Source organism: Hemicordylus capensis, chromosome 1 (assembly GCF_027244095.1).
Source record: "Hemicordylus capensis ecotype Gifberg chromosome 1, rHemCap1.1.pri, whole genome shotgun sequence".
NCBI classification, from domain to species: domain Eukaryota; kingdom Metazoa; phylum Chordata; class Lepidosauria; order Squamata; family Cordylidae; genus Hemicordylus; species Hemicordylus capensis.
Window position 1 is genome coordinate 88823917 of NC_069657.1, and position 12149 is coordinate 88836065.

General features: G+C 41.8%; 1 protein-coding gene across 1 annotated transcript in view; it reads right to left on the reverse strand.

Moving 5' to 3' along the window:
- Nucleotides 1-12149, reverse strand: part of HSD17B12 (hydroxysteroid 17-beta dehydrogenase 12) — a 125332-nt gene that overhangs the window by 4168 nt on the left and 109015 nt on the right. Inside the window, exon 9 of the mRNA XM_053271030.1 lies at nt 6033-6098. Within this exon, the coding sequence (XP_053127005.1) occupies nt 6033-6098 (66 nt within the window). The remainder of the gene's footprint in view (nt 1-6032; nt 6099-12149) is intronic.

Genomic DNA, 12149 nt, shown 5'->3' on the forward strand with positions numbered 1-12149 from the left:
GGGCGGTCGGTATCAAATGGACAATCGATCGGACTATTCAGACTATGTTCGACCCCAGTATGGACCTCGTTATTCGGAAGGTCACACATATGGGAGACCTGGTATCGTGCAGGGTTGGCGTTAGCCTCCCTCACACTCAGAAGGCAGGCCTTGCTCCCGCTCACCACAACGTTCCCCTCAGGAGCGAAATGAGTGATGCCAATTGCCCTCTTCGGCTCGCATACTGCAACAGGCTGCTGTGCCTGTCTAGGTACTGCCGGCAGAACTTTCCGCTTTGGTACTGGACAATCCAGGAAGCAAACTGGGCTCCCCTATGGGTTCGATATCCTTGGCCCAGGACTCTCTGGCTCTTCCAGAGCCAGAATATGAAAGCGATACTAGCTCCCAGGACTCTGAGGGTGCTTCCCGGAGGTCATCCCCGCTCGACATACAGTCTGATTCAAAACCGGTTTCCCCGTCAAAGGACCTTAAGCACTACTCTGCATACGTGGCCCGCAGGATTTCAGCCCTTGGTGTGAGCCTTGGTACGCAGCAGAAGGGGGAACCAGTTGTTCAGCCTCATCAATTCAGAGGCCAAGGTACCGGCCACTTTGCGCCTGAAGTTGGCATTGTTGCGGGGGGAGGGTCATGCGGGGTCATTGGAAAAAGCCAGCAACTCTTTATCAGCCTAATTGGAGAATTTTTTATAGGGTGCATCTGCAAGTTGATACGGCCTTTCTGAAGAATCATCCAACCCAAATTCGATCGTCATGGAGGCATCCCTACAGAGATCACAGCCAGTCGGCATCAAGTGACAAACAGGGCAGAAAACTGGAAGGAGGCTCTACTCAGCCTCGGCCCTCCACTGGAGGGTGGCCAATTATCAATCTTATAATGCTCGATATAACCACTTTTTGTGGGATGCGATCGAGAAGGTCGCCAATCCAGAGAGTCCAGGTTTTTATTCCCAGTACTTTATTGTACCGAAACCAGATGGAGGTTGGCATCTGATACTGGACCTAAGGACCCTGAACTGACACTTGGTCTACAAACGATTCTGGATGCTGTTGGTACCGACTATTATGACCATCCTAGAAAAGGACATGTGGATGGTCTCACTAGACTTGAAGTACGCATATTACCATGTCTCAATACGCTCTCAGCATCAGTGCTTCCAGATCGGGGGGAATCCCCTATCAATTCAAGACCTTGCCGTTTGGCCTCACGATGGCGCCGAGAGTGTTTACAAGATGTCTGGCCCCGGTGGTAGCTTTCCTGCATGAGAGGGGGTTGTAGGTGCTGCCATATTTAGATGATTGGCTCATCCTGGCGAGCACCAGATGGGCGGTCTGGTGCCTTTGATTGGGCGGCCCCATTGGGAGCTATCTGCTAGGCATCTACCTGAGCTTCAACCCACTCGTTCATCCGTCATTATGCTATTGATGCCAAGGCACGGAGTGATGCTGTATTTGTCAGGAGTGTCCTGCAATCAATTTACAGTTGATGTACTTGTTTTCTCAAATAAATCCTTCTGGCAGTTACAGATTGCTTCTGTTTCTTCCCTCCTCCTTGGGTGCTTGCTTGTTATGCGCCCATTAGTGCAAAAGACAGAGACCACGCCACAGAACTATTTATTTATTCAGTCGATTTATATACCGCCCTTCCAAAATGGCTCAGGGCGGTTTACAACAGAATAAAAACAGAATAAAACCAGTTAACAATTAAAATCAAAACTATAAAAACAGAATAAAACCAATTAAACATTGAAACAGCTGAAAATCCTGGAGAACCAGGGCAAGCATTAAAACAGTTAAAACAAATTAAAAACCCTGAAAGGCCAGGCAAAACAGATGGGCTTTAAGGGCTCTCTTGAAGGTCAGTAAGGAATTAAGATTACGAATTTCTGCTGGGAGTGCATTCCACAGCCCAGGAGCAGCTACAGAGAAGGTCCGCCTTTGAGTTGCCACCAAACGAACCGGTGGTAACTGGATATGGACCTCCTCAGATGACCTTAACGTGCGGTGGGGATCATGAAAAATAAGGCGCTCTGTCATTTTGGTTCTTCTAGTGGTCATCTGTACTTTTACATGCCTTCCCGTCCTCCCCGCAGGGGTCTACTGAAGCTTGACTCCGTGACTGAGGGGATGAGGAGTGGCGCAGTCACATATAGCGGCTGGGGGCGGGGTTCCTGCCCGAAGCAGGGGACTTGAGCTTGTTAGGTTCTGATGAGGTCTCTGCACAGGCGCATAGGCCATTAGTGTAAGAGTACAGATAACCACTAGAAGAACCAAAGTTACAGGTAAGCAACCTGTAGTTACCACCTATAAAGCCCTTAATGGCTTGCGTCCAGGCTATTTGAGAGAGCACCTCCTTTGCCGTAATCCCTGCCACCTGTTATGATCTTCTGGAGAGATCCAGTTATGGTTGCCAGCGGCTCATTTGGTGGTGACCCAGGACCGGGCTTTCTCTGTGGCTGCCCCAGGGCTTTGGAATAAGCTTCCTGTTGAAATAAGAGCATTTCCTTCTCTGTTTGTTTTCAGGAAGAACCTCAAGATCCTCCTGTTCTCTCAGGCTTTTAATTAGAATTAAATTTAATAATTTTAAAAACTTGTTTTAATAATTTTTATTGTTTTTATTGTCATGTATTTTAATTTGTGACTTTTAAATATTTTAAATTTTGTACACCACCTAGAGATATACATATCAGGCGGTATAAAAATAAACTAAAAGTCAGAAATATACTCAGAATTTTAGGAATGGGCACACAGAAAAAAATAGGTAGGATCTCATGGCTCGAAATCCTTAAAAAGAGAGAGAGCTGAAGAGGACTGAGTGATTCTGAAATCTGGGCAATACTGGAAACAAACCAAGAGAGACTTCAACAAGAGAGAAGTTGATTCATATAGAGCAGTGGTTCTATGCATGTGAATAAGCCAGTGAGCTTTATGAATATGGGAAGGAAACTGACTATCTCCAGGGTTGTAGGGAAAATAGCACTTGCTATCATTTTGGAACAAACAGAAATCAAATGAAAATATGCAAGTGGAAATACTCCTTTCCTCCAGCTGAGGCCACTTGCAGGGAGCTCTCAGGGAGTCTGTGCAGATGGATTCAGCTTGGCCATGTGTCCGTCATACTGCACTCAAACAGCCCAGGGCTGGTATCACATAATGTCTGGGCATATCTAAACCTACTTCTCTGTTCCTAATCAAATCACTACACAGTTCTGGATCAGGGTTAGTTCCAGTCCATAGAGTGAAGCATGCTAATGGTCTAATTTGTCAATACAGAGTGTCTGCGGAATACCATGAAAAATGCATCAAACATAACTAGAATGCTTAATACTAAATTTGTAACATGTTCACTTGTAGCAGTAAAGTAGCAGTTTTGTCCTGTGCATCACTTCCTATTCTTTTCAGAGGACACAGAAATCTAGATAATAAGTGAAAAAATCCTTCCAAATATTCCAACTCTCATTATTTATACTTTGGGGGTGGGGGTGGGGTGAAGCATATATACATCAGTGTTTTTTTCTTAAGTCAAATTCTTATTTTTGAACCATTAACCTTGGTTAAAGGATTGATGTTGGGGAGCTTTTTGCTCAGATTCAACACAGATTTTTAAATATGGTTCAGATTCTGTTCCAATTAAATAAAAAAATTTTAGGGTTGAATTCAGGTTCAGCTTTACTCCTTGGTGCCAGATTATACAATCACAAACACATGGTTAGATGTGACTGAATTAGTCACTGATCTGACTTCAAATTGCCAGATAGACAAGGTCTTTAAACAGTTACCTATAGTTGAAGGCCCCCATGCTGTTTTTTAAAAACAAAAACTGCATGAAGGCAGAAGATCCGAACGTGGTCTAATTCTTCCCCACCATGGTCCCAATTAAGCCACCTGCATGTGCCATTTACCTGGGAGAAAGCTCCCAGCAGACACAGGGGCTCCACTCCAGACTGGAACCTTGCTGGGATTAGGGAGAAGAGTTCCCCTGCGGTCCTGATCCAGATCAACCTCTGTGCACCATCATCTTTTTTTAAGCAACTATCATAGAAAACTCAAACACTGCATCTAAAGTAATGTGCAGTTTGACCCTTTAAAACTTGCACTGCTCAGCTACAGCACTGGATGGCGCCAAAGGATGACCCAATAAACAGAAGTGGGTTAAAAGCTAACGCAGCTTTTGGTCATTAAATTCTTGTTTCTGACATATCTTTGAGCATATCTGGTTCTAGAAGATCCTTCCCCCAATTAAATATTTAATACTTTACTCATCAGCTATCTTAACACATCTTAAGGTGTTCATTTTCTCTAAGGTGAAGGAAGATCCTGCAGCTATTTAGCAGCAAAGTAAGTTATTGTTAAAAGGAAATAAAGAAAAAATAGTTGCAAAGGAAATAAAGAAAAAACAGTAAAGAAAAAAGAAAGAAGAAAAAGTCCACTATTTCATGTTACTGTAATATATGTCCACATATGTAGGTGTGGCAGGAAAGGTGGCAAAGTCTATAGGGAAAGTGAAGGGACACAGCAGACTGTAACAACCAATGTTAAACACAATGGCTGACAAACTGCGCAGAGCCCAGTAATGAAAGTATGGGACACACCTGCTCACTCTGTCCAAACTCTGTCTGCACTGTGCGACATATCTATGGGAGAGTTGCTTCAGCACTGATGCCATTTTTAGCAGCCATAGAACCTCTCTGAGCTGTGTAGCACAGCACGGATGCAGGTTGGAGGGAACACCAGTGTCTTGTGTTTCCATCCGCAAGGCTCTGAGCGGTATGTCAGCCTTCCATTTTTGCAATGTTTGCTTTGCTTTATGAAAACTGACTCAAGGGCAAGAAAAATGTTACCTGCCTTAAAATAGTCACTTCTTTCAGACATAGGTAAAAACACATTCTGAGTCCTATTTGGGACCTTTAGTTTTTGTAGTGCACCAAATTGTTTACTGAATTTCTGACTGTAGAGCAAGCAGGGCTTCAGTTCCACTTTCTTGTGGCTTAACTAGTGCAACTAGTACTTTGCTTAACTAGTGCAACTAGAAGCTAACAAGAGCTGCAAAGATTTCTCTCTTCCAGTTCAGAGTCATCTAGATGAAATTGTTGATGTCATCCTAGAGTCAAAATTTCTGTTACTTGATTTGATGTGAGTGAAACTAAGGTGCAAATGGTTAAAAGTGCTGTTTTGCAGATCACAAGTAGTTATTGTTCACATAATCAGGGTAGTATCAAATTGGCAAAAACAAGTTGTTCTAGTAAGAACTAATCAGCCTACTTTGCTTTCACTGTCTCTACATCTGGACTAAATTTGGTGCAAACTGAGGTCCACAAGTTAGATCTCTTGCGCCTCAAATGTTCATGTCTGCCATCTTGGATCGGGATGAATGTCATCACAAATTGCACCATTGGGGCATCCCTATGAGACACTGAACTCACGTTAGTGCAATTCTCCTCCTCTTTAAAGCAGTTCTCAGCAACATCATGGAGCTACATAGTGAACTGCAAAACATTTTACTACCAGTTAGTGTGTCCTCATTCTGGTACATGCAATATTGAGAGACTTGCAGAAAACTACGAAGTGGTCTCCCTGGTGGTCTACTAACTGCTATTAATACACATTTGAAATTCATGATTAAACAAGACACACTTCTTTTCTAAAAGGTAACCTGGTCTTTTAAAAAGATATTTTACCACATTTCAAAGAAAAACTTTGACAAACATTATTGCCTTTTGTCACTGGCATAATCACACCAATAGCAGGGAAGGGATATCTGAAGCAGCCCTGCTAAATGAGCAAAGAGGAATGTTTCAAAGTGGCGATTCTCTTTAATGAGCAGGGGGAGAGCAACTAGCCCTATCCAACTCCAGCACCCCTTCAGTGGTTGGTGTCTACCTTATGTTTCCTTTTAGAATGTGAGCCCTTTATGACGGGGAATCGTCTTATTTATTATTTATTTGTCTTTCTATGTAAACGGCTTTGCAAACTTTTGTTGAAAAGCACTATATAAATAGTAGTAGTAGTACTAGTATCTAAAGTAGTTCTACTCACCTGCACAGTGATACCTTTGCTTCTGTACTCTGTGTCGAGACTGCGAGAGAAGAAATCCACAAAAGCCTACAGATGCCCAAAGAAAACAGTGGTATGAATGCACTGTATGTGGATGCATACAATTAAAATGTGTTAAGCCAATTAAAATGATGCAATTCCCAATCTCGAAGACATAGCCTTTGGACCTAGATGGCATTCCCCCCCCAAACCGCCGCCCGACTTTACAATTAATATTTCCTAAGTCATTGGGTGGCATCAAAATGTTGAATGGAGTGGTGCTATGTCAGCAGAAGCTGCTTCCAAGTCATGGCCCTTCACTCACTCAAGAGCCCCATGCCTGAGTACAACACTTCTTCCATGGACAGAAGGAGACCAGCCTGCTAAAGCTCTGGATGCCACACAATTTCTTTCTAATTTATATATCACATTTGGATATATACCAGGATTCTAAGAGAGAGAGAGATATATATATATAACACATATATATTGTTTTGTCACACTACTTAACATTTCTAAAAGAGTGGAATATGATCTGAAAGGTATACAAACAAGACTCAAAATGGATACTGAGCTTGAGCCAGTATAAAGATCTAAATTATTCTAATAAAAATCCTACATATTAGAGTATGCAGGAAAATCATTAGCTACACTCGTTTAATACAATAAAAGCAGAAGTCAACAATTAAAATAGAAAAATATTTAGTAATTGCAGATTTCCTAACCCTCTTCTTACTGTTATATTACCATGACCCCTGAAGTTGTAGGCTTTGGTTGCTAAGAATTGAGCACTGGTCAATAGCTATGCCGTATTTATGCCGGGGGAGGGGGATATACAGTGGCATACTTCCATAGTTGTTCAGGATGATCAACTTGCCTAGTTTCCAGCATTAAGTGCTTATTAGGTTACCCCCACCAGGTCTTACACATTCATAACTACCACTAACTGGTTTTCAAAGAGCACCATCCTCATCTGACAAACAGAAGGCAGGGTTGCTGTCCACACATGGAACCCTTGGGCAAATGGCAGTGGCCCAGTATTCTGGGAGAGCCCACCACCATGATACCTGCACTGTCATGGGATACTTAACAACTGTTTTGCTCACTTTCCTAATAGCGCACTGAAGCTACCATTTTAATTCTGCACAATGTTCAGAAAGATGCTTCAACACAGCCGTAATAGGGGGAATGGAAGTGGCGGCTCCAGTGTGCCAGCCCCAAGAGGAGCGCATACTAGCTGTCAAAAACCATGTGCTTTTGTGTACAAATAAAGACACAGGTTTCCGGTGATGTCATTGGGAGCTGTCAAAAGCGGCCTACACCACCAGAAATGGTCAGATCCAGGCCCATGCCTTCACCCTGGAAGTTAATCCCCCACACCATCCCAGAATATGCTTGGGCATAACCTGAAGGTGGGCATGTGACTCCACTATGAACACACCCCACCACCCTGGACCAATAGGAACAGGTTTTAGAGCACAGGAAGGCATGACTGCACAGGTGTGATAATGGAGCAGCAGCCATTTTCTGCAACTTTATTGACTGAAGTGGGATCAAGTGTCCCCTATAAATATAGGCCCAGTGGCAGAGAGCATAGGGGAGACTATTTCACAGTTCTGCAGAGACCATGGAGGATGCTAGGACTCTGCTGCGGCCTGTGGTCCTATCTTTGCCACCATCACTCTTAAACATTAAGCCTGGGAAAAGTCAGGCTGTGCATGACACTGAAGAGCCTGTCCTACCCTCCAGCAGGTCTGAAAACTCAGATTGTTTTTATTTATTTATTTATTAAATTTATAAACTGCCCCATTCAGAGGCTATGGGTGGTGTACAACTTTTTTAAACAACATAAAACCCACAATTCAAACCCAATGCTAAAAACAATATTAAAACAATTCAAAAATGATTAAAATACTTTTTAAAAAGAACACCACTTTACAAAACTTGGAAGGCCAGGCCAAACAAATAGGTTTTTAGGACTCTCTTGAAAGCCAACAGTGAGCCTAAACTGCAGATATCTGCCGGGAGTGCATTCCATAGACCAGGAGCAGCTACAGAAAAGGCCCAGTTCCGAGTCACCACCAGATGTACCGATGGTAAATGGAGATGGATCTCTCCAGATGACCTCAATGAGCAATGGGGATTATACCGAAGAAGGTGCTCTCTAAGGTAACCAAGCCGTTCAGAGCTTTAAAGGTAATAACCAGCACTTTGATTGATTGATTTCTATACTGCCCTTCCAAAAATGGCTCAGGGCAGTTTACACAGCGAAATAATAATAATAATAATAATAATAATAATAATAATAATAATAATGATGATGATAATCCCCCAGTGAGGCACTACCTTGGCGTGGTTGTGGGGCTTGCATGCTCTGAGGAAGGTGAGAGCTATGCCAGAGGTCCAACCATACTGGACAGGTCTCACCAGAGGAGTCAGACAAAGAGTGCCTCTCCCATCAACAATATGGTGAGACGTAACTTTAATAAATCTATACCGGATCAGTCATCGCCTGGGTCAACAAGAACTGCGCCAGGTGCTGGAGTCCCTGGACATCTGGTGGCAAGTGGGCAACAGGACTCAGGATCTTCAGTTGAGCAACCAGGGCTGGAGACTGCAAGATTACTGGAAGAAACGTCACTTAACCGAAAAAAAATAAAAATACGAAAAACGCCAACAAGGAAATAATGATCTGCTTTTACAAGTCTAGTCCAACTAGAAGAGGTTATTTAAAAAGAATGTACCAAATTTGGAAAGAGAAGCATCCAGATACAGAAATAACAGAACAAAGGCTAGCAGACCAGAGAAGATTCATAAGAAGAAATAAAGTATTTACAGGAGTTGAGCTGGAAGAACTGCAAAGAGCAACACAGGCTCAAGATATGGAAGAAGAATTACCACCAATTGAAGCAGTTGCTCAGGTGCAGGTGGAGGAGGTGTTGGAAATCGAGGATGCCACTGTTGCTGAACTGTTCCAAAATCCAAACCAGGCAACCTCCCCTTTGCCTTCACCTCAAAAACCCGAATGCCGTTTAACAGAAAAGCAACAAGAACTAAAGCAAAAAATAACTGAGCACATGAACCAAACAACCACCAGGGTTCGACTTCCAGCTCTAAAAACAGTTGTCAAAAAACAACTTGCTCAGGTATTAAAAGATGTCAATGTTGCACTTGCAGAAACAACAACGAAGAATTTGCAAGAAACAAACCAACTAATGTACAGTGCAGCAACAACAACACAAGAGCTCGGATATAAGATCAGTGGACCTATCAAAAATGAAAGCAGTACATCACCTAAATGGAAGATTAGATTAGAAAATAAGATCTCCAGGCTTAGATCAGATGCTAGTAAATTGAAAGATATGAAAGACAAGAAGCTGAAGAATAAAAACACCAAACAGTATCTGATCCAAAAATACCACCTAGATTCAAGGAAAATTAGAGAAGTCCTGGAAATCATAAAGCAGCAAATAACAGCAGTGTCAAAGAAGATTAGCAGATATGAAGCCAGAATTGCACAACACAGGCAGAATCTCCAATTCCAGTCGAATCAGAGACATTTCTACCAAAGCATAGAAGGAGAAACTGCAAGAAACGTAGAAACACCAAATAAAGAAGAAACAGTGCAATTTTGGGGGAAATTATGGGACAATCCAATAGATTATAATAAAAAAGCAGGCTGGGTGAAAGAGGTCAAAAATGTAACCAACAAATGCAAGATCCAATAATAACACGAGAATTAATAAGTGAAAGAGCAAAGAAAATTAAAAATTGGACTGCACCAGGCGACGATGAACTGCATGGCTTTTGGCTTAAACACCGAACAAGCCCTCATAAACAACACAGTTTAATCACATTTTGCAAGGAGGTGATATTGAACAATGGCTAACAACTGGGAAAACTCATCTCATCATGAAAGACCCAGCAAAAGGGGCAGTTCCAAGTAATTATAGACCCATAACCTGCCTGCCAACCATGTTCAAATTATTAACTGGAATAATAGCAGATGAAGTGATGCAACACTTATTAACAAAAAAAACAGCTTCCAGTTGAACAGAAAGGAAATTGTCCGAACATCAGAGGCACAAGAGACCAGCTGCAGATTGACAAAATGATTTTAGAAAATTGCAAGAGAAGAAAAACAAATCTAAGTGTTGCATGGATTGACTACAAGAAAGCCTGCGACTCACTGCCTCACACATGGATACTAAAATGTTTAGAAACAACTGGTGTCAGCAAAAACATTCAGATATTTATTTTAAAAAGCAATGAGCATGTGGAGTATACAGTTAACAATCAATGGTGAGACACTTGGACAGGTTAGCATTAGAAGAGGCATTTTCCAAGGGGACTCACTATCCCCTCTATTGTTTGTAATCGCCATGACTCAACTTTCACAAATACTAAACAAAACAGGCCTCGGATACCAAACGTCTAAAACATCAAGTAAAATCAACCATCTGCTGTACATGGACGATCTGAAGTTGTATGGAAAGTCCCAGTCAGAAACTGAATCACTGCTAAACACTGTCCGTATATTCAGTAGCGATATAGCAATGGAGTTTGGACTAGACAAGTGTGCTGTATTAATAATGAACAGAGGAAAAATAACAAAAACAGAAGGAATAGAACTGCCCAATGGAAGCAACATCAAGAACCTGGAAGAAAAAGAACCTTACAAATACTTGGGCATTCTCCAGGCTGATAATATTGCACATGTTGAAGTTAAAAGAAAAATGGGAAGTGAATACATCAGGAGAGTTAGAAAAATCCTCAAGTCCAAACTCAATGGCGGGAACACCACACATGCCATAAACACCGGAGCTATACCTGTTATCAGATACACTGCAGGAATAATAGAGTGGACCCAGGCAGAGCTAGAGACGCTAGATCGTAAGACCAGGAAAATCATGACTATCAATCATGCTCTGCACCCCCGCAGTGATGTAGATAGGCTCTACCTCCCTCGCAGCTCAGGTGGAAGAGGAATGCTGCAAGTCCTTCCAACAGCAGAGGAGGAGAAAAGAGGCCTTGAAGAATATATAAGGGACAATGAAGAAGATGCACTTCAAATGGTCAATAACGAGGAACTATTCAACACCAATGAAAGAAAGCAGGCCTACAAGAAAGAACAAGTCAAGAACCGAGCAGAAAAATGGAAAAATAAGCCCCTGCATGGTCAATATTTACACAATATAAGTGGAAAATCAGACATCACCAAGACCTGGCAATGGCTTAAGAATGGCAACTTGAAGAAAGAAACAGAGGGTTTAATACTGGCTGCACAAGAACAGGCACTAAGAACAAATGCAATAAGAGCAAAAGTCAAAAAGTCAACAACAAACAGCAAGTGCCGCCTTTGTAAAGAAGCAGATGAAACCATGGACCACCTAATCAGCTGCTGTAAAAAGATCGCACAGACTGACTACAAAGAAAGGCATGACAAGGTAGCAGGGATGATACACTGGAACATCTGCAAAAAAATACAAGCTACCTGTAGCCAAAAATTGGTGGGACCATACAATTGAAAAAGTGGTAGAAAATGAAGATGCAAAAATATTATGGGACTTCCGATTACAAACAGACAAACATCTGCCACACAATACACCAGATATAACTGTAGCCGAGAAGAAAGAAAAACAAGTCAAAATAATCGACATAGCAATACCAGGGGATAGCAGAATAGAAGAAAAAGAAATAGGAAAAAAATCACAAAATACGAAGATCTACAAATTGAAATTGAAAGGCTGTGGCAGAAAAAGACCAAAATAATCCCAGTGGTAACTGGCACATTAGGTGCAATTCCAAAACAACTTGAAGAGCACCTCAACACCATAGGGGCCACAGAAATCACCATCAGCCAATTACAAAAAGCAACTTTACTGGTAACAGCCTATATTTTGCGATGATATCTATAATAACCAACAGTATTGATGATAAAATTCAGCCATCCCAGGTCCTTGGGAAGGACTCGATGTCTGGATAAAACAAACCAGTCAATAATACCTGTCTGACTGTGTAAACAAGAAATAATAATAATAATAATGATATATATTTTAAATATATATTTTAAATGTTTCGCCTGGAAACATATCGGCAGCGAATGCAGCTGTTTTAAGA